Below are 22917 nucleotides of genomic sequence, written 5' to 3'. Positions count from 1 at the left end.
ACAGTAGCTTTATTTATACTTGTCAAAAGCTGGAAACAACCCAAATACCCCCAAGTGTCTCCCTCAGATGGTGAATGGACAAGCAAACTGTGGTTCATCCATACAATGAATTACTATTCAGCAATTAAAAGAGACCAACTACTGATACCAACAACATGGTTGAATTACAAATGTGTTATGCCAAGTGAAAGAAGCCAGATTCAAGAGGGTACATGTTGTATGATTCTATTTATGTGCCATTGTTGAAAAGGCAAAACCCACAGGGATAGAAAAGAAGCAAACGGTTGCCCAGGGCTTTAGGTAGGGTGAGTAGCCAACAAGAAAGGGACAGCAGGAAATTTGGGGGATGATGGACCTCTTCTGTATCTTAATTTTGGTAGTGGTTTATACTGGTGGTAATACTGAGCCATTTGGTGATGGTTCAGCTTGTCAGTACTGAAAAGGGTGAATTTTTCTCTGCATAAAATATATCTCAATGAACCTGACTTTAAAAAGTTACACTTTGGGGGACTTTAAATAGGAGATGGAACTAAAAATGCATAGGCAACAATAACAATGAAAATAGAAGAGTACGATTCTAAGTTAAAATATTCTAAGATCCATTTCTGTGCAGGAGGAGTATAGAGACCTTGATTTACTTTAAGGGTAAAGTAAATAAGGGTAAGGGTAAAGGCCAGGCAGAGTGGCTCACACCTGTAATCCCAATGCTTTGGCAGGCTGAGATGGGAGGATCGCTTGAGGAATTTAAGACTAGCTTGGGCAACAAAGGCAAGACTTGGTCTCTACAAAGAATTTTTTAAAAAGTAAAATAAGTAAAATGTAAGGCTAACTAATAAGGTGTAGAAATACAATACAGATATCTCTTGCTTAACATCAGTAATCTGTGTTAGAAATCAGAAGTTTTATGTGAAAACATACAACAGGCAGAAGCCTAGTCCCCATTATTTTAAATTAGCTGGGTGTGGTGGCAGCACCTGTGGTCCCAGCTACTTGGGAGGCCAAGGCACGAGAATTGCTTGAACCCGGGAGGCGGATGTTGCATTGAGCCGAGATTGCACCACTGCACTTCAGCCTGGGTAACAGAGTGAGATTCCATCCAAAAAAAAAAAAAAAAAAAAAAGTAGATTCCAGAAATAAACCCTCATGGATATGGTCAGTTGGTTTTCGACAAGAGAGCCAAGACCATTCATTAAGGAAATGACAGTCTTTTCATTCATGGTGCTGGGAAACCTGGATATCCATTTGGAAAAGAATGAAGTTGGACCCTTACCTTATACCATGTACAAAAATTAATTTATATGGATCATAGATTTAAATGTAAGAGCTAAAAGTATAAAACTCTTACAAGAAAAGATAAGGGGAAAAGTATTATGACAACTGGATTTGGCAATGATTTCTTGGATGCAACACCAAAAGCACAGACAACAAAAGAAAAAGCAGATAAATTATACTTCATTCAAAATTAAAAATATTTGTGTATCGAAGGACACTATTAAGAGAATGAAGGGAAAAGAATGAGAATAGACGTTTCTTAGACTTTTTTTTTTTTTTTTTAGAAGGAGTCTCCCTTTGTCACCCAGGCTGGGTGCAACCTCAGCTCACTGCAACCTCTGTCTCCCAGGTTCAAGCAATTCTCCTACCTCAGCCTCCTGATTAGCTGGGATTACAGGTGCCTGTCACCATGCCTGGCTAATTTTTGTATTTTTAGTTGAGACAGGGTTTTGCCATGTTGGCCAGGCTGGCCTCAAACTCCTGACCTCAAGTGATCCACCCACCTCGGCCTCCCAAAGTGTTGGGATTACAGGCGTGAGCCACCGAGCCCGGCTGAGAATAGACGTTTCTCCAAAGAAGGCATACAAATGGTCAATAAATACATGAAAAGATGTACATCTCTAGTTATTAGGAAAATCAAAACCACAATGAAATACCACTTCATACCAAATTGATGTCTATTGTAAAAAACAAACAAGTAAAAAACTGGAAAATAACAAGTGTTGACAAAGACATGGAGAAACTTGTACATTGCTGGTAGGAATGTAAAATGTGGCAGCTACTGTGGAAAACAATTTTGCAGTTCCTCAAAAAGTTGAACATAAAATTACCATATAATCCAGCATTTAATTTCTAGGTATATACCTAAAATAATTGAAAGCAGGAACTCAAACAAATATTTGTACACCAGTGTTCATACCAGTGTTATTCACAATAGCCAAAAGGTGGAAACAACACAAATGTCCATCAATGGATGAGGATAGGCAAAATGTGGTATATACATACAATAGAATATCATTCAGCCTTAACAAGAATGAAATTCTAATACACGCTACAAAGGGATGAACCCTGAAGAAATTATGCTAAGTGAATAAGCCAGATACAAAAGGACAAATACTCTATGATTCCACCTACATGAGGGGCTTGGAATAGGCAAATTCATAGAGAAAAAGTAGAATAGAGGTTATCTGGGGCTGAGGGAGAGGGAAATAGGAAGTTATTTTTTAATGAGTACACAGTTTCTGCTTAGGATAAAAACATTTTGGAAATGAACAGTGGTGATGGTCACTCAACATTGTGAATGTACTTAATGCTAATGAATTGTATATTTAATAATGGTTAAAAGGGTAAATTTTATGTTATGTATATTTTACCATGCACACGCAAATCAAAACCAAAAATCATTGTTTCCCAATCCCAAATGAATAATACAGCTGTTAGCGAACAATTGCTTTATATGCAATAACATGATATTGCGATGACTCTCTTAGTATCAACAGTGACTGAGGTTCATACCCTCTTTGTTGACTTGGGAGAATGCTTTTTAAAAAAAATTTTTATAGAGAGAGTCTCCCTCTGTCACTCAGACTGGAGTGCAGTGGCTCAATCATAGCTCGCTGCAATCTCGAATTCCTGGACTCAAGTGACTCTCCTGCCTTGGCCTCCCAAAATGCTGGGATTACAGGTATGAGCCACGTTGCCTGGCCCGGGAACCCTTTTCAAAGAATACTTGATTCTGATATTCTACCAATAGTAGTTGGAATGTATCTTAAGATATGTTGGCCGGGCGCGGTGGCTCATGCCTGTAATCCCAGCACTTTGGGAGGCCAAGGCGGGCGGATCACGAGGTCAGGAGATCGAGACCATCCTGGCTAACATGGTGAAACCCCGTCTCTACTAAAAATACAAAAAAAAAAAAAAAAAAAAAATAGCCGGGTGTGGTGGCGGGCGCCTGTAGTCCCAGCTACTTGGGAGGCTGAGGCAGGAGAATGGCATGAACCTGGGAGGTGGAGCTTGCAGTAAGCCGAGATCGCGCCACTGCACTCCAGCCTGGGCGACAGAGCGAGACTCTGTCTCAAAAAAAAAAAAAGATATTTCATGCACTGAGTTTTGTTTAAAATGTTTTACTGAGTTTTGGGGACATAAGTATAAAATTTTGTCATATAAATATTGGTCAAAAAACATTGTGTTGAAAGATAGGCAGTTTGTATAAAGCTCTGGTCTTGAAAACCAGGAGAAAAATGCTAAATGGGGAAAGGTCCCACAATGTATAAATTACAGATTTCCAAACAAGCAGATGGAAAACCAAGAATAAAGAAAATGTGAACAATGAAATGAAGGCTGAAAAGGTGGGAAAAATGCATAGAAAAAACATAGTAAATGTAAAACACAAAATCAGATGGTAGAAATAAATTTGAATTGATCAATAATCACAATAAATGTAAACAGATTAATTTTACCTATTAGAAGACAGAGACTTTTATATTGGATTTCTCTATTTCATTTTTACAAAAAGCATGTCAAAAACACATGACACAGAAAGGTTAAAGGTGAAGGAATATACACCGGAGAAATACTAGCCAAAATAATCCTATTTTGAAGCTAACAACTTGCTCTAAATATATCTAGCAAAATTTGACAGACTCACTGGAGAAACTGGAAAATCAGCAATCACAATGGGAGATTTTTTTCCCCAACATTTTAAAATGAAAAATTTCAAATATATCAGAAGTTGAAATAATTTTACAGTGTAAAAGAAAAAGTGAAAAAAAAGAAAAAATAAGTTAAATAAGAAAGAATCTTACAGTGTACAGCCATGTACTCATTGCCTAAATTCTACCAATAACATTTTGCCATATCTTTATCACATATCTCTTCATCTCTTCATCTTTCTATGTATTAATTCATTTTATTTTTTATGCATTTCAAAGTAAATTGAAGAATCAGAACTCTTCTCCTTTAGGCTTCACTAACAAAGTTGAATATCTGATTGCAATTTTTTCTTTTGAAATAAATTTTATAGAAAGTGAAATGCACAAATATTATGTACATATTTGCTAAGTTTTGACAAATGTATATGCCCACATAACCTAAATCCTTGTTAAGATATAGGACATTACCATAACCCCATAAAATTCCTTCATATCAATTCTCTATTGTCCAGTCAATCATAATGGGAGATCTTAATACATCTTTCTTAGAAACTGATGGATCAAGCAGACAAAAAAATTAGTAATGATCTACAAAATGTGAACAACAAATTAACAGGCTTGAGCTAATAGACATACAAAAAACTTTCTTCCATTAACAGAGAATGCACATTATTTTGTTTTATTTTACTTTTATGTATTTATTTAGATAGGGTCTCACTCTGTCACCTGGGTTACAGTGTAGTTGGCTCGATCACAGCTCATTGCAGCCTTGAACTTCTGGGCTCAAGTGATCCTCCTGTCTCAGCCTCCCAAGTAGCTGGGACTACAGGTGGGAGCCACTGTGCCCAAATCATTTTTTTTTCTTTTTTCTTTTCTTTTCTTTCTTTTTTTTTTTTTTTTTTTGTAGAGATGAGGTCTCACTATGTTGCTCAGGCTGGTTTCAAACTCCTGGCCTCAAGTGATGCTCCAGCCTTGGCCTCCCTAAGTGTTGAGATTATAGGTATGAGCCACTGGGCCTGGCTCACATTATTTTGAAGCACACAAGGAACATTTATGAGGATAGACCATATACTAGGCCTCAAAGGGATACTCACAAATTCCGAAATATGAATATCACACAGCCCACATTCTCTGACCACGATGCTAGCAAAGCCCTATTGCCATGGCTTGGGAGGATCTTGCCTGAGCATGCAGAGAACCATGGACAGGAAAGCAGGATCCATGGGAAGAGAATAATTTCACAAACCTATCACGTGAGCAACTGGATCCTGCAGGAACCTATTCCTGCTAATGTCAGTTTTCATCAGGTCTGTGTCACCTGCACCCCAAGAGTCCCGAATGAGGCAGATGCTTACAAGTAAAGACATGGTACAGTTGTGCAGGCATCTTGCTAGTGTATGACTAATTCCTGACATTTTCCTTTTTCTTAAAGTATAAAGCACTTAGCTCGGCATGGTGGTGTGCACCTATGGTCCCAGCTACTCAGGAGCCTGAGGTGGGAGGATCACTTGAGCCGAGGAGGCAGAGATTGCAGTGAGCCAAGATCGCACCACTGCACTCCAGCTTGGGCAACAGAACGAGACCTTGTCTCAAAAGAAAAGAAAAAAAAAAGTACCCTGTCTCAACAAAAAATTTTTTAAATTAAAAAAGTATAAAGCACATTATTTTATTTAATCATCCATAAAATAGTATTTTTTTGCAATAGCCTCTTTGCAGATGAAGCAACTGAGATTCAGAAAGTAAGTTTAGGTGATTCATTTAAGATCTCAGCTCCAGTTGGCCCATTCAAATGGTTCTCAAAATCTCGGAGTGACCCTCTGACATTCTAACTATGCTCCATCTGTTCCCTTGTTCTTCTATTATACAGTATGCTCCTCAAAGGCATGGACTAGGTCTTATTCATCTTTGTGTCCCCAGTGCCTGGCATAGGGCCTGTTATACATAAGGTAGCACTGACATTTACTGATGTAGGCATAAAATAGTGTCTACCTGTATTAGTCTGCTGGGGCTGCCATAACTACAGACCATGTGGCTTTACACAACAGAACTAATTTTCTTTTCTTTTTTATTTTATTTTTTTATTTTTTTTAATTTTTGAGACAGAGTGTCTCTGTCGCCCAGGCTAGAGTGCAGTAGTGCGATCTCGGCTCACTGCAGGCTCTGCCTCCTGGGTTCACGCCATTCTCCTGCCTCAGCCTCCCAAAGTGCTGGAATTATAGGCGTAAGCCACCACGCCTGGCCAGAAATTAATTTTCTCACAGTTCTGGAGGCTAGAAGTTCAAGTGTTGGCAAATTGTGTTTCTTCTGAGGGCTCTCTCCTTGGCTTGTGACTGAAGGAATAAATGACTCGGTCCCCAAGTCAAAGAGAAAGAGATAATGTGTGGGATTGAGGGAGGAAAGAGAAAAATACAGCACTAGCTAGGACTGCCAGGAACATGACCCAGAAAGCTAATTCAAACCATTATTTGAAAGGGCGGTTTCATATTAAAAAGAGAGATCTAAGCAAATCATTGAAAGCCAGGTGTAATTTTGGAAAGCCAGGTACAGTTTTGACCACAGTATCTCAAACAGCATTAAGAATCTCTCCATCAGCTGGGCACAGTGGCTTGCACCTATAGTTCCAACTGCTCAGGAGGCTGAGGTGGGAGGATTGCTTGAGCCCGGGAGTCCAAGACCAGCCTGGGCAACACAGCAAGACTCCGTCTCAAAAATTTAAAAAAAAAAAATCTTCCATCTGTCAACCCAGCTTCTGAAAACATGTTGACCTTATTCTCTTACTTTCAGGCTCTGCCACAGAATTGTGGACATGACCATCTGCAACCTAAAGTCAGCATCTTTATAATGTATGATTTAAGGAATGAAAAACTGAGCCCATCTCTCTCTCTCTCTCTCTCTTTCTCTCTGTCTTTCCTCTTCCCCCAGGGAAGATGCTGATTGATTAGGATGGGCTCAGTTGTGCATCCTGAGGCCAAAGTATTAAAGCCAGGTGGGGCAGGGCAGTATGATTAGCTGAACTGGAACACACATCTACTGCTATGACCCCAAGAGGGCAAGAGGGGCTATTATCAGAAAAAAAGGAGAGAGTACTGGGTAGAAGAAATCCAGCCAGGCGTGGTGACTCATGCCTGTAATCCCAGCAATTTGGGAAGCTGAGGCAAGAGGATTTCTTTAGCTCTGGAGCTCAAGGCCAGCCTAGGCAACATATGGAGGCCCAGTCTCTATTTAAAATAATAATAACGGCCGGGTGCGGTGGCTCATGCCTGTAATCCCAGCACTTTGGGAGGCTGAGGCGGGCGGATCACGAGGTCAGGAGATCGAGACCATCCTGGCTAACATGGTGAAACCCTGTCTCTACTAAAAATACAAAAAAATTAGCCGGGCATGGGAGCGGGTGCCTGTAGTCCCAGCTACTCGGGAGGCTGAGGCAGGAAAATGGTGTGAACCTGGGAGGCGGAGCTTGCAGTGAGCTGAGATCACGCCACTGCACTCCAACCTGGGAGCCTGAGAGCGAGACTCCGCCTCAAAAAAAAAAAAAAATCATAATAACAATAGACAAATCCTACAGGTTTTCCATTTCAGCATATACTGATGGCTTCATACACACATTTAATTTAAAGACTGATACCTTGAGAGATGACTATCCTGTTTATCTTTATCTTCACAAGCACTAATTTATCTATTTTATGTATTAATGCTTTGTAGACTTTATAAAGAACCTATAAAGAGCAAATTCTATAGGTAAATATGAATCATTTAGAATTTTCCATCTCTCCCATATTTTCAGATGAATAATGATATTTTAAAGGCAGAATAGTTGAATGTTTTCACATCCTCAAATAGACGTTCTTGTTTCTTTCTTTAGTCTCTCTCAGTTTTCTCCAACTTTAGTACCTATGAAGTACAAGATGGGATAATATACATGAAACCTTGGTTCTTGTATTTTTGGGCAATTAAGGAATTTTTCAAGGATAATTTATATGATACACCTCCCCAGTTGCATTTGTCTTTAGGACCTAACCTCCTACAGAAGATAAAATCCTCTGTGCTAGTGTTAACTAGAGCATCTACTGTGTGACCAGCTCCTTATGTATTTTACCATGTGAGGTTAAGCAGTTGTAGGTTCAATTTTGTAAGTAAGAAAAATGAGGTTCAGATAATTTACATAAACTGATACAAGAGGAATGATAGCCAATGAAGAGTCAGAAGGGCGAGGGGATGGGAGGGGGAGGATGATGAGAAATTACTTAATGGGTACAATGTACATTATTTGGGTGAGGAGTACCCTAAAAACTCTGACTTTACCACAACACAATCTATGCATGAAACAAAATTGCACTTGTACTCCATACATTTAATTTTTTTTTTTTGAGGCAGAATCTTGCTGTGTTGCCCAGGCTGGAGTGCAGTGGTGTGATCTCGGCTCACCACAACCTCTGCCTCCCGGATTCAAGCGATTCTCATGACTCAGCCTCCTGATTAGCTGGGAATACAGGTGCACACCACCATGCCTGGGTAATTTTTTTTGAATTTTTTAGTAGAGACAGAGTTTCACCATGTTGGTCAGGCTGGCCTTGAACTCCTGACCTCAATTGTTCCACCTACCTCGGCCTCCCAAAGTGCTGGGATTACAGGTGTGAGCCACCACACCTGGCCTGTACGCCATAAATTTATACATTTTTTTTTAAACAACAACAACAAGCCAAACTCACAAAAACTCTTAGGTATCAGGGTTAGAATACAAATATCTGTTTATCTGACTTTAGGATAGCTCTGATTCCTACCCTTAGGGGCTTAGGAACTTTGGAAAGTTTGATGTAAGGGATGCATGCATGAGGTGTGGGTGAAAACACACACAGGTTTCAATCCTGGAATGCCCACTTTCTAGCTATACAGTATTAACGGCAAACAGCTTTTGAATGTTTTCCAAGGGCTCAGCACTTTGCATGCACAATATCTTATTCAATCTTCTTGAAAACTTTTGGAAGAAGACACTACTATTGTTATTCCCACTTTAAAGATGAGGAAACGGACACTTAAAAGCAGGTAATAAGGTGCAGAAATTGAATTCAGATGGTCTGATGCCAGTGCATGTATTTGTAACCAAATGATACGGATATAAACAGGAAATGAGCAGTGGTAAAGAATTGAATCATAGGCCAGGCGGGCCTGGTGGTTCATGCCTGTAATCCCAACACTTTGGGAGGTTGAAGCTGGCGGATCACTTGAGGCCAGGAATTCGAGACCATCTTGGCCAACACGGTGAAACCCCCATCTCTAGTAAAAATACAAAAATTAGTCAGGCATGGTAGCACGCACCTGTAATCCCAGCTACTTGGGAGGCTGAGGCAGGAGAAACGCTTGAACCCGGGAGGCAGAGTTTGCAGTGAGCCAAGATCACGCCATTGCACTGCAGCCTGGGTGACAGAGCAAGACAGCGTTTCAAAAAAAAAAAAAAAAAAAAGAATTGAATCCACTCTTGAGAATGGCTTATATGACATGGCAATTAAGAATGTGGGCTTTGGAGCAGATTGCTTGGGGACGAACCCCAGCTCTTCTACTTGCTAGAGGTGTGACTTTGGGTAAATCAAAGAACCTCAGTGTCCTCATCTGTAAAATGGGCATACAGTAGTGCCTACCTATATTAGTTTGCTAGGGCTGCCATAACAAAATATTACAGCCTGTGTGACTTGAACAACAGAAATTAATTTTCTCACAGTTTTGGAAGCTAGAAGTCTAAACGTTGGCAAATGTTTCTTCTGAGGCTTCCTTCCTTGGCTTATAAGTGGCTGCCTTCTTGCCGTGTCCTCGCACAGTTATCTTTGGTCTCTGTGTTGTCCATGTCTTAATCTCTTTTTATAAAGATTCCAGGCATTTTGGATTAGGGCCCACCTGTATGACCTTTTCTTATCTTCATCATCTCTTTAAAGGTCCTATCTCAAAATACAGTCACATTCTAAGGTACTGGGCAATTGGACTTTAACATATGAATTTTGTAGGGGACACAATTCAGCCATAACACTACCTCACAGAGTTATTGTGAAGATTAAATGAGACAATACATGTAAGGCAATGAACAGGGGACCTAGAATGCAGTGAGAGCTACCAGCAAGTTGCAAATCATTCCTCAGCAGGATACTGGCTGGAAGTGCCCAGGGCTTCTCTTCTTATCCAAATGCAGTCCAGCATCATCCTTGCTTAAGATCTACAGTCCCCATTTGAATCGCACAAGTCTTCCATTCTGGTCTGGCCCCTCCCTGGGGTCGATAAGATGTTCTTCCCGTAGAGAGCTCTCAGATTTTCTTTCTGTAACTGCTTCAAGTTTAGTCTTTAAAATGAGAACACGTCCTGTCCCAGCTCCTTACGGCTCAGCAAGGGCATTTCCAATACTACTGCTCTTTCAACTCTTTGGACAAGTCACTTATTATTAAACTTTAATGATAATCACTTACATTTATAGCCTCTTTCAGTTTACAAAGCTCTTTTCCTATCCATTATCTCTTTTAATCCTTAAAACATCTGTGGGAAGGAATTACGTTTTCTCCATTTGACAAATGAAGAAAACACGGCTCTGAAGATTAGCATCGTCTTCCCGGGTTACACAGTTAACATGTGGCAGAAGTGGGCTTCAAATTCTGGTCTTTTACTCTCAGTCTATCAGGGGTAGCTCACCCATCAAGCCATCTATCTTTCTTTCTTTCTTCCTTCCTTTCTTTTTCTTTCTTTCTTTCTTTCCTTCTTTCTCCTTCCTTCCTTCCTTCCTCTCTCTTTCTTTCTTTCTCTCTCTTTTTTTTTTTTTTCAGAGTTTCACTGTTGTCACCCAGGCTGGAGTGCAATGGTGCAATCTCGGCTCATTGCAACCTCTGCTCCCAGGTTCAAGCACTTCTCTTGCCTCAGACTGCCGAGTACCTGGGATTACAGGCACAAGCCACCACACCTGGCTGATTTTTGTATTTTTAGTGGAGACAGGTTTCGCCATGTTGGCCAGGCTGGTCTTGAACTCCTGACCTCAGGTGATCCACCCGCCTTGGCCTCCCAAAGTGCTAGGATTACACGTGTGAGCCACCATGCTTGGCCCAGGCACTTTTCTACAAAAGTGATATACTAGACAAATAATGCCCCTGCTCTCTCTCTTTCGGAGGAATGTAGGTAAGTTATTGAGGTTAGTTATTTTGATTGGAAGTGATTAAAAACTAACTCAAACTGACTTAAGCAAAAATTGAATTTATTGGGTAACCTTAAGAAAACAATTCAGAAGTAGATTTTCAGGCACAGATGGATGCAGATGCTCAAACTATGTCACCAGAATGCTCTCTCCCTTTCTTTCTTTCTTTCTTTCCTTCTTTCTTTCTTTCTTTCTTTCTTTCTTTCTTTCTTTCTTTCTTTCTTTCTTTCTTTCTCTCTCTCTCTCTCCCTCTTTCTTTCTTTTCTTTTCTTTCTTTTTCTTTTTGAGAGGAGTCTCACTCTGTTGCCCAGGCTGCAGTGCAGTGGTGGGATCTCAGCTCACTGCAACCTCTGCCTCCTGGGTTGAAGTGATTCTCCTGCCTCAGCCTCCCAAGTAGCTGGGATTACAGGTGCCCACTACCATGCCCAGCTAATTTTTGTATTTTTAGTAGAGATGGGGTTTTGCCATGTTGGCCAGGCTGGTCTCAAACTCCTGATCTCAAGTGATCCGCCTGCCTTGGCCTCCCGAACTGCTGGGATTACAGGTGTGAGCCACCATGCCTGGCCTCCCTCTCCATTTCATAGCTTCCCTTTGTGTCGACCTTATTCTTAGACAAGCTCTCTGCTGAAGCTCTGTCTCCACTAGCTTCAGCTCACAATTCCCTCAGTTCAACACACTCAATAGAAAGAGAACACCTCTTTTCTGTAAACGGCAACACATGAGCTGGATATCATTCTCAACTCTTTGACCTGGGTTATGGGCCCACTCATGAACCAGTCACTGTGTCCAGGACAATGGAGTATTCTCATTGTCCAGGCCTGATCATTTGCCCCCTCTGGAGTGAAGTATGGAGTGTGTGTGTGTGTGTGTGTGTGTCTGTGTGTGTGTGTGTGTGTGTGTGACAGAGAGAGAGAAAGAGAGAGAGAGACCCATTAAGGGATCAAGTGAGGAGAAAGAAGATTCTTCAAATAAAAAGCACTGTTGTCAGAAGTGAGTGGGTGGTAGGTGGATCTCTACAGGGTGTCTTTGCTCTGCAGAGCAACCACAGAGGAACTGGGGGTCCATCTTAGCAAGAACTCTCACTTCTTGCCTTGAGGAAGAGTAATAAGTGGACTTTTATGATTTTTTCCCAGGACTGCTTAGCTTGGCTCAGCAGGCTAGACAATAAGGCAATAATTCAAGCAGAGTATGGAGTAAAGAGTAATGAATAACCTGGTATGCTCAGGGCAGGACCCAAACCAGGAGCAGCCCCAGAGGGGACTCTGAGATGCTCTTTGATGATGGCCACCTCCCTGCTCCCTGCCCTCAGCATCTTCCATCTCCCTGTGAAGCTGTGAGCTCCATGAGAGCTCACCGGCAGGGACCACGTCTGTTTTACTGACCACCTTCTCCCCAGTGCTTAGCCTGGTAACTGTGCCTGGCACATGACAGGGGCCTCACACATTTATAGGATGATTGAATAAATTAATGAACCAGGTTGATCAGTCTGACTGGCAGGATCTATCTACCTCTCTGGATAAGTCAACCCCCTTCTTTGACCTCTGTTCCCCATCTGTAAAGTGGGAGAAGGTATAGAAAGAAACACTCTCCACAGACCCTGCAGCTCATGATTCCAGGATCACAGGGTTCTCAGGAAACAGCCAAGATGCCTCTCAAGAAGCCAAATGGAAGGGGAAATCAAATTTATTGAGCACCTCATGTTCAAGCGCTGAATGAGACTAATTCACGTGGTTCCCAGGTCTCCAAATTGTGGGATTTTATGGATCCATAACTTTAATAAAATTTGGGATTGAAATAGGCTATCTACTTTTTATTTTGGCAAATAAAGACATTTAAAAAAACCTCCCATTAACTATCACCACTATTTCTTAAAAGAAGTGGATTTTTTTTTTGCACGAAGCAAGTAGGAAATACATAATCTCAAAACAAAAAGAGCAGTCCGACTTCCCCACTGGAAAAAAGACAGTTGGCAATCTTACATGATTTTTTTTTTTTTTTTGCAGATAAAATTGCATTTCTTGTTGAAATTTCTTTTAGAGACGAGGTCTGTCTCTGTAGCCCAGGCTGGAGTGCAGTGGCACGATCATAGCCCACAGCAGCCTTGAACTCCTGGCCTCAAATGGGCCCCCCACCTTACCCTCCCTAGTAGCTGGGATGACAGGCACAAGACACTGTGCCCAGCTCCAGATATACATTTTGAGATTGACCCGTGTATGGGGTCCAGTATTTGAGACCTGCTAACATGGATTGCTTTTTGCCACCCCACCCCACTTACGTGCCTGTGAAGTGTGACTTAAGCCGCCCACTTTACAGGTGAGGAAACAGAGGTTTAGACAGAGTGGTAGTGCAAGGTCACAGAGACAGTTTTAGACTCAGTTTGTCTGGGTTCAAACCCACATCATCTTGACAGATCCTAAGCCAAAGGCTATTTTCCAGCAGGGAAAGAAATGAACCACGCCGGCTCCCCCTTGGGGTGCCCCTGGGGTGTTCTGTGACCTAACCCTGTGCCTGGCCTTTGATGCTTTTTCCTTAACACATCTTTATGGTGTGCCTACTTCATGCCAGGCGCTGAGCTGGGGGCAGGGGAGAGTGTAGGGAGGGAAACCAAAAATATCCCAGCCCCTTTCTCTCCTGTCCCCTAGTACTCACTCTGGGTCTGGTTCCCCAGGCCTCGCTCCTTGCCCTGGCAGCCAACGAATCCCCATCGCAGGCGTGGGCTGCTACCAGTTTAAGGGGTTCCCTCTCCCAGGGGTGTTGGCAGTTTCCTAGGAGACTCTGGGAACCTTCAACGCCTCCAAGACCCAAAGGACTGAAAGCGTAATGGTGCAACTTCAGGCACTGTGATAGGTTCCAGGGGAGGTAATTGGGAGTAAGAGATCCGTTCAAATCCTGTCAAATAATACCCCCTCCAGCTCCTTCCCCACTCCCATAGGCTTTGTGGGGCCTCACAGCCCCTCAGCTCAGGCTGGAAGAAGGGAGTCCCCTACATCGGGGGCCCTACTGTGGAGGGGTGCTTGCTGCCCCGGCTGGGGGACCCCAGGTGTCGTGGCCACCCTTCCCCGCAACTGCCAGAACCAGGAGCACCCTTCCCCGGTTCCGCCCCGCCCCGTCCCGCACGCCCGCTCGGGAGCGCGCCTCCTCCGGGCCGCGCCGGTGCACGAGAGCGCGCGCCTCGGCGCGGGAGCGCGCCCCGGGGAGAACCCGAGCAAGATGGAGGCCGCGCAGAGGCCGCCGCCTGGGCCGAGGCAGCCGCTGCTGGGAGCGCCGAGCCGCGGCGCCTAGGCCGTGCCAGTCCCGGATCCGCTGCCCCCGGCCGTGCCCAGGTTGGTCTCCCCGCACCCTTTCCCCGCGGCCGCAGCCTCGCGCGCGTCCGGCCTGGGCGCGGGGCAGCCGCCCCCCCAACCCCGGCCCTACTCGGGCCCGGCCGCTCCCCAGCCCCCCAGGGACAGCCCCTGCCCACCGCCTGCTCCTCGCGGGCCCCGCTGCTCACCAGCCCCGGTCTTTCGTTCCTTTGGCCTGGAAACCCCCTCTCTCCAACCCTGGCCCGCCAATCCTAGGCTCCCTCCAGCCTACCTCCAGCCCTGGCTTCTGAGGACAGCCCCCCATCCTCGCCCCGTGTCCAGCAGTCCCAGCCCCCGATCCCGCTCTAGCTGTATCCTAATTCTGCCACTTTGCCTTCTTAGACCCTCATACCAGCCCCCATTCCCCGTCCCAGCCCCCATATTACCTTCCCAACCACCCAGTCCCAGCCTCTTAAATTCCCTCTTCCCCCATCCTAGAAGCGCCCACCACCGCCTCATAGTCCCTTCCTAGACACCCAATACCAGACCTCCTTCTACCCCTTAATACCAGTCCCCAAATTCCCTTCTGAGCTCCCTAAATTCAGCCCCTCTGCTAGTCCTCCAACACCAGTCTCCAGCCTCCATTCCACCTCCCCTTGTCCCCTTCTACTCCCGTAATACCAGCTCTCAAACCCCCTCCCCAACTCCCCCATGGCCACTTTCAAGCACCTCCCCCCGCACTTCCAGGTCTCATATCCACATCCTAGGCGCCCCCCAACTTTCTCATGGCCCCCTCCTAGGCCCCCCAGTAGGAGACCTTTGCCAGTCCCCCTAGACACCGCCTCAACACTCTCATGACCCCTTCCTCTCTCCCCTTATCAGCTCCCAGACGCCCCCAGCTCTGCCCCAGGCCCCGCCCTCGCGGGTTCCTTGACTCAGGGCCGCTTCTCGCGTGCGTCCCCAGCTCCCGCCCGGCAGCCCGGCGCTCCGTCCCGGGCCGGCGGCCCCCGCCAGCCGCCGCCGCCGCCGGCCCCGCCTCCGGGCACCATGCTGCCCTCGCAGGAGGCCTCCAAGCTCTACCACGAGCACTACATGCGGAACTCGCGGGCCATCGGCGTGCTGTGGGCCATCTTCACCATCTGCTTCGCCATCATCAACGTGGTGGTCTTCATCCAGCCCTACTGGGTGGGCGACAGCGTGAGCACCCCCAAGCCTGGCTACTTCGGCCTCTTCCACTACTGCGTGGGCAGCGGGCTGGCGGGCCGCGAGCTCACCTGCCGGGGCTCCTTCACCGACTTCAGCACCATCCCGTCCAGCGCCTTCAAGGCGGCCGCCTTCTTCGTGCTGCTCTCCATGGTGCTGATCCTCGGCTGCATCACCTGCTTTGCGCTTTTCTTCTTCTGCAACACGGCTACGGTCTACAAGATCTGCGCCTGGATGCAGCTCTTGGCAGGTAGGGGAGGGGGTGGACGGAACTCCCAGAACAAGCGCCAGGGACGGGGCTCCTTTCTGCCAGGTCCCCTTCCTGAAGGAGTCAGATAGATTCTGCTTCTCTGTGTTAAGACACTCACCTCTTTGGCTGACGGACCCTCAGTGGGTATTGGGGAGGGGGTACGCTGCAGAGAGACACCTTAGGGCAGGGGACAGAGCCTTGGGACTGGGTAGGTGGGTCTGTATGCTTGGATATGGGTACGCTGCATTTATTGCTGGGTTAGCATTAAGTTAGTGTCTCTAAGGGTCTCTGTTGGCTGTCTTGGGGGAAATATTTATCTGAATGAGGGGTTACTGTAGGTATGATCAATTTCTGTTATGTTGAAAGAAGCATGAAATGGTGAATCAAGAGATCTGGCTTGGACTTTTAATTTGTTGACACTATCAACTTGGGTGTTTCACTTTACTTCTCTGAGGCTCGGTTTCCTCATCTGTAAAACAGGGGAGAAGATTCCAAAAGGACAAATGAAAGAGTGTTTTGTAACCTTTAAAATGCTGTGATAAGGGGGAGAGGCTGTCTATTGTGCTTATCCAGTGTTTGAGATGTGAGTGGTTGAAAGCATTGGGTGATATGGGTCTCTGGAGGGCAGGTCTCCATCCCCACTCCCACCCCTGCACCGTGCAAGAAAGTTCTGGTGCCATGCCCAATGGGAGTGAGTCCCTGAGACCCTCCGAAATGTTTGACCAGGACAGTCATCTTACCCTAAGAACCAGAGAAGGGCCTTTTGGGAATGAGAAATGCTGAGACAGTTTTCCAGGATCCATTAGAGTCCCCCACTTCCACCCACCTTTCGATCAGAGATAGATTTGGAAGACTCAGCAATTTGGGCTTTTGCCTAATTGCTGGCAGGGAAGAGAGTTGGACTGGGGAAAGTGGGGCCAGGGGATGGGAGGGGTGGGGGAGGAGAGCTGGTGAAGGGAAAAGTTTGGAGTCTTCCAGGGATGAGAAAGAGAAGGGGGAAATGTGATTATCATGCAGCAGAGATGGTTTTTTAAAATAAGCACCTCAGGACATTCAACAAGTGACTGCCATTCCAAAAGAGACCCCCTGGAGGAGGCATTATATCACTTGCTGATGATTCCATTGCTCAGAGCATTGCAGGGAATTAGCTTTGGAGCATGGGGTGTAATCACTTGAATATCTTCATTGAGGAGAAACCTCTGTCTTTTAAAGGAGGAATGTAACTTTTGGAAATGGCTGGAAGTCACTCCAGATCAAGTATAGAGAATACGATGGGTCATCAAATTGATAATTGTCACTTGGAATGACAGCCAAGGTGTGAGGACAAAGTCATGAGGCTGATCTGTTTCCACAAGAGGACTTTTACAAATCCAGGGAGGAATTACTGCCTCATTGGAAGAACTGCCCAAACTCCTAAAAGGACTATTTTGAAGAAGGCAGATGTGGACATTCTAATGGGCTTGTTTCAAATTCATCTCACCCAACTCAATTTAGATGTGGATCTTTGAAGAGGGTGGGAAAGGTGAACTATAGGATATGGGGGATATGGCTCCATACTTCTCTGTGGTACCCAGGGAGGTGATATTATGTATTTCTGTTCTATTTCTCCTGCAAAGGCAAGCTGGAATCCTCAATTCATCAACCTTAATTTGGAGTCTGCAGATGGGTTGCTGACCTCTTGGCTTTCAAATTCTCTGTAATCTGTGTGGGTTTAATCTTGGGGATTTGATGAATTGTCCAACAACCCCCATATAATAATAGAATTTCAGGCACCTTAGAGATCAGCTCCTTCAAATCCCGCCTTCCCCTCCCCGTGTTTTAGAGAGAGGAAACTGAGTATAGAGATGGGAGGGGCTTACTTGAGGTCACACAGCTGTTAAGGGAGGAAGCTAGTTCTACAGCCGGGGGTCCTTGACTTCTGGCCCAGGGCACTTTTCCTTGCATTACTGCCCCACCCATGTGGGCTGAGGGGGCAGTTGGCAGAGTTGAGCAGTTTATTCCATTTTGTTCAGAGATTTCTGAGTTCTCTGGGTGAGTGACTGATTCACTTTGCTTAATAAAGTGACACCAGGCCAGAAGCCAGAGCACTGGACTACGAGTCTTGGGGTGGGGGTTCTTGGCTGACTTGGGTCTGTGACTCACCATGCAGTGTTAAGTAAGCCTTTTAGTTTAAATCTCAATTTCCCATTTGTACAATAGGGGACTGGGAGCAGGTAGATAAAGTGATTTAAAGTATCTCTTGGCCAGGCATGGTGGCTCATGCCTATAATCCCAGCACTTTGGGAGGCTGAGGTGGGAAGATTGCTTGAGGCCAGGAGTTGGAGACTAGCCTGGCCAACATAGCGAGACCCTGTCTCTGCAAAAAATAACATAAAATAAGTAAAAAATAAAGTATCTCTTTCAGCCCTTTGGGGATCCTGGGACAACTCTTTCATCAAGATCATTCCATTCAGAAAGTGAGAAATCAGTCATCCTCAGAGGAACTGTGGAGAATCAAAGGGCTCTGTTTTTGTCAGATAAGAATTAAAGTGCCTGTCATATGATTTTGTACCTGTTAACTTTTTTTTTTAAATTTTGAGACGGAGTTTCACTCTTGTTGCCCAGGCTGGAGTGCAATGGCATGATCTTGGCTCACTGCAAGCTCCGCCTTCCGGGTTCAAGTGATTCTCCTGCCTCCTGAGTAGCTGGGATCACAGGTGCCTGCCACAACGCCTGGCTAATTTTTTGTATTTTTAGTAGAGATGGGGTTTCGCCATGTTGGCCAGGCTAGTCTCAAACTCCTGACCTCAAGTGATCCACCCGCCTCGGCCTCCCAAAATGCTGGGATTACAGGCATGAGCCACCATGCCTGGCCTGTTCCTGTTAACGTTTATTCAAGTATTTTAGGGTCTTCTGAGTGCAGAGCATGGGGGCATTGGGAAAATACAAAAAGATATTTATTCTTTTGTTTGTTCTTCACCAGCTCTATAACCATCCCTATGCTTAGTCCTGTAATACTGAGATGCATAAGACATCATCCCTGTCTCCAAGGATCTTAGGTCTATAAAATGCAATTCCTGCTCTCAGGGAGCATACTGTCTAGTTACGTCACTATATTAGTCAGCAGTTTTTCAGTGGCAAATGACAGAAACCCAACTCGAGCTGGCTTAAATAAATTAGAAAAAAATAAAGAGGCTAGGGTTTATCGGCTCACTTAATTTGAAAGTCAGGAGTATTTGGCTTCCGGCATGGACAGATCCAGATGTTCAAATCATGCCATGAAGAATCTGTCTCTCTCCATTTCTTGGTTCCTCTGTGCTCGCTCATTTTAAATCCACTTCTGTCTTCAAGGTGACAAATAAGGCTACTAGTAGATCTAATTTACATTGTTTCAGCTTAGCAGTGCCTGTGGAAAAAGAATAATTCCAGCAAACGTTCCAGGGCTGAGCCAGATTGGCCCAGCTTGGTCAAGTGTCCACCTCTTAATTAATCATGGTGACTTTGTCTAAGGCCCGATCCACATGCCTATCCCTGGAACCACACATGGACTGATAGTGGAGAAAGGCCAATTCCCTCAAAGATAAATCAAGTGTGAGCACTGGAAGAGGGGTAGCATGGGCAAGACAAGCGCCAACAGAAGTTTTCCCCTGGGCAGTCTGAGCACTAATATGTGCGGGCTGGAAATGCCATGGAAACCCGGAGCAGCAGAGGGGGCTGCCAGCTTAGTTGGGAAGTGAGGCTTGAGCTGGGCAGGGTGTTACCAGGTGGGAGGTATGAGAGAGCATCCTGAATGGAGAGGAAGATCATGGGCAAAGACATAGCAGTGAGAAAGACACATCTGGCTTGAGTGTGGCATCCACATAGGGGAGCAGCATGAGGAGAGGAGAGGAAGGAATTATGGGGGCCACAGTATGCTGGGTCAAAGAATTTCGACTTTAATCAGCAGCAGTTGGATACTGCTATGACTGTTATCATTATTAAAGAAAAATAGCTAACATTTTACATGCATTATATAATTTGATACTCACAACAATCTTGTGGAGTAGGTACCATTATTCATATTGTAAAGGTGAGACCAAGCCGAGCCTCAAAGAGGAAAAAGTCATTTGTCCAAGGTCATACAGTTGGTAAGTGGTGGAGCCCGAATTGTAACTCCATATGTCTGACTCTAAAACCGGAGATCAGCCAGGCTCGGTGGCTCATGCCTGTAATCTCAGCACTTTGGGAGGCTGAAGCAGGCAGATCACTTGAGCTCAGGAGTACAAGACAAGCCTGGGCAACATGGTGAAACCCTGTCTCTACAAAAAATACAAAAATTAGCCAGTTGTGATGGCATGTGCCTGTAGTCCCAGCTACTCAGGAGGGTGAGGCGGGAGGATCGCTTGAGCCTGGGAGGCGGAGGTTGCAGTGAGCCATGATCATGCCACTGCACTCCAGCCTGGATGACAGAGTGAGACCCTGTCTCAATAAAACAAAACAAAACAAAACAAAACAAAACAAAAAAGAACAAAAATCTCCGAGATCTTGGTTAAAGGAGGATTAATTGTGGGGATAGCAACAGCATGTTTTCGCCAGAAGAGTCAACTGCTAACTAAGTAGAGAGGCAGGATATCTCTGCTACGTTTTTTACCCGGGTGTTCCCATTTACTAAGAATATCCAATGTGCCAGCTTCTATGCTAGACATTTTCACACTCATTGTCATTTAATCCTCATCTGTTGAAATAACTTGCTCCAAGGTCACACATTTAGTGAAAGGTGGAGCTAAAACTCAACGCAAGTCTAATACAGATCTAGAACCTGTTTGTATCACTGAACTGGAACCCAGGAAGTGAATACACAAATTACAGAGCTATAATCTCCATGGACTAAATGTTACCTGTGGGCCCGGGGTAGTTAGCCAGGGGACACTCCCAACTGGGTTTGAGATTCAAGCTGAAGTGTGGTTAAGGGTCGGGGTGCCAGGATAAGTATGTGCTAGTCGTGTAAGACCACAGGACTTATGGCCAGGCACAGTGGCCCAGGCCTGTAATCTCAGCATTTTCGAAGGCTGAGGCAGAAGGGTTGCTTGAGTCTAGGAGTTTGAGACCAGCCTGGGCAACATAGTGAGACCCCATCTCTACAAATAATTTAAAAATTAGCCAGGTGTGGTGGCACTCGCCTGTGGTCCCGGCTACTCAGGAGGCTGAGGTGGGAGGATTACTTGAGCTCAGGAGGTTGAGGCTGCAGTGAGCCATGATCATGCTGCTGCACTCTAGCCTGGGCAACAGAGCCAGACCGCGTCTCAAAAATAAAACAAAACGAACCAAGAATAGAGGACTTAGAATCCCTGCTCTTCCACTTTCCAACTGTGGGCCTTGGAGAAATGGGTTTGCCTCTCTGAATCTCAGTTTCTTCATCTATAAAAATAGAAATTATCATTGCACCTGCTTTGGAAATGAAGGGAGTAAAATGCTGAGTGTGGTCCTGGTGTATGAGAAGCATTCAATACATAGTCGCTGTTACTCTTGTGACATAGTCCGAGGGAAGAGCAGTTTGTGAGGGATCCTTGACACTTAGAGTTTGGACTTGCTGGGATGACCAAAGGGCTTAAGAAGGCATAAACTGTCAGCTGGAAAGAGTCTTATCAATCCACTTCCCCAACTCCCTCATTTTAAAGATGTAAGGACTGGGTCTGAGTCTCAGAGAGAAGGGACAAGTTCATGGTGACAGAGTGAGACTTGTACCCAGACTTCTCCTCATTCCATGGAAGGGAGGTGGTTCTGACCACATTCATTCAATACTAAGTGCTTATTGTGTGCCAGGCACCACCCTGGTGCCTGGACCGCAGCAGAGAATAGAATGTGTAGAATGGAATGGAAGCTGGTGGACCCTGGAGGTGGGAGGAGGCAGGAAGAGGGGTTTGGGGGATCTAGAAGTGAGTACCTTTCAGCCTTCCAGATGTGTGTTCTTTTTTTCTTTTTCTTTTTCTTTTTCTTTTCTTTTTTTTTTTTTTTGAGACCTAGTCTCCCTCTGTCACCTAGGCTGGAGTGCAGTGGTGCGATCTCAGCTCACTGCAATCTCTGTCTCCCGGGTTCAAGCGATTCTTCTGCCTCAGCCTACTGAGTAGCTGGGATTACAGGAACGTGCCACCACACCTGGCTAATTTTTTGTATTTTTAGTACAGACAGGGTTTCACCATGTTGGCCAGGCTGGTCTCGAACTGCTGACCTCAAGTGATCCGCTGGCCTCGGCCTCCCAAAGTACTGGGATTACAGGTGTCAGCCACTGCACCTGGCCCAGATGTGTGTTCTTAATTATCAGGGTCTCTGGGCTAGGAACCTCAACCAGGAACTCCCATCACTATGGCACAGAATATTCATCTACATTTCTCTCCATTTCTTTCTTTCTTTTCTTTTATTTGAAACTGAGTCTGGCTCTGTTGTCCAGGCTGGAGTGCAGTGGTGCGATCCTGGCTTACTGTAACCTTGGGCTCCCAGGCTTAAGAAATCCTCCCACCTCAGCTCCCTCAGTAGCTAGAACTACAGGCACACACCACCATGCCTTGTTAATTATTTTATTTTATTATCTTATTTATTTATTTATTTTGAGATGGAGTCTCACTCTGTTGTCCAGACTGGAGTGCAGTGGCATGATCTTGGCTCACTGCAACCTCCACCTCCTGGTTCAAACAATTTCTAGCTAATTTTTGTATTTTTTAGTAGAGATGGGTTTCACCATGTTGGCCAGGCTGGTCTTGAACTCCTGACCTCAGGTGATCTGCTCACCTTGGCCTTTATTCTATTTTTTGTAGAGACAGGGTCTCGCTATGTTTCCCAGACTGTTCAACTCTTGGCCTCAAGTGATCCTCCCACCTTGGCCTCCCAAAGTGCTGGAATTACTGGCCTGAGCCACCATGCCCAGCACATTGCCCTGGGTCTTGTTTCAGGTTTGATTTGGAGTTTTATTCTTCCACTGTCTTTGTTGTATGTGCGTGATACTGACAAACACATCGGGAGAACTTCTTTCCGCTTTCCCTCCTCCTCTCCCTCTTTCCTCTGTTCCTCCCTCACTTCTTTCTTTCTCCCCCAATTCTCCCTTCCTTCCTCTCTCTTTTTTAGTACTTTTGAGTCACTGTTTTA

The 22917-nt window shown here is 45.2% G+C and overlaps 1 protein-coding gene across 3 annotated transcripts in view; it reads left to right on the top strand.

Annotated features, from left to right (window-relative positions):
- Positions 1–14257: 14257 nt before the first annotated feature.
- LHFPL4 (LHFPL tetraspan subfamily member 4) overlaps positions 14258–22917 on the top strand; it is a 51896-nt gene continuing 43236 nt past the window's right edge. Inside the window, exons 1-2 of one of the 3 annotated variants that reach the window (XM_054681418.2) lie at positions 14258–14408; positions 15331–15819. In XM_054681418.2, coding sequence (XP_054537393.1) covers positions 15414–15819 — 406 coding nt within the window. In that variant the 5' untranslated portion in view covers positions 14258–14408; positions 15331–15413. Of the gene's footprint in view, positions 14409–15248; positions 15820–22917 lie in introns of those variants that run through there. The other 2 variants (XM_054681417.2, XM_063805350.1) reach the window with 2 other exon arrangements.

This window comes from Pan troglodytes, chromosome 2 (genome assembly GCF_028858775.2).
Source record: "Pan troglodytes isolate AG18354 chromosome 2, NHGRI_mPanTro3-v2.0_pri, whole genome shotgun sequence".
Lineage (NCBI taxonomy): Eukaryota > Metazoa > Chordata > Mammalia > Primates > Hominidae > Pan > Pan troglodytes.
Note: the sequence above shows the minus strand (reverse complement) of the source record. Positions and strands in the feature narration are given on the sequence as shown.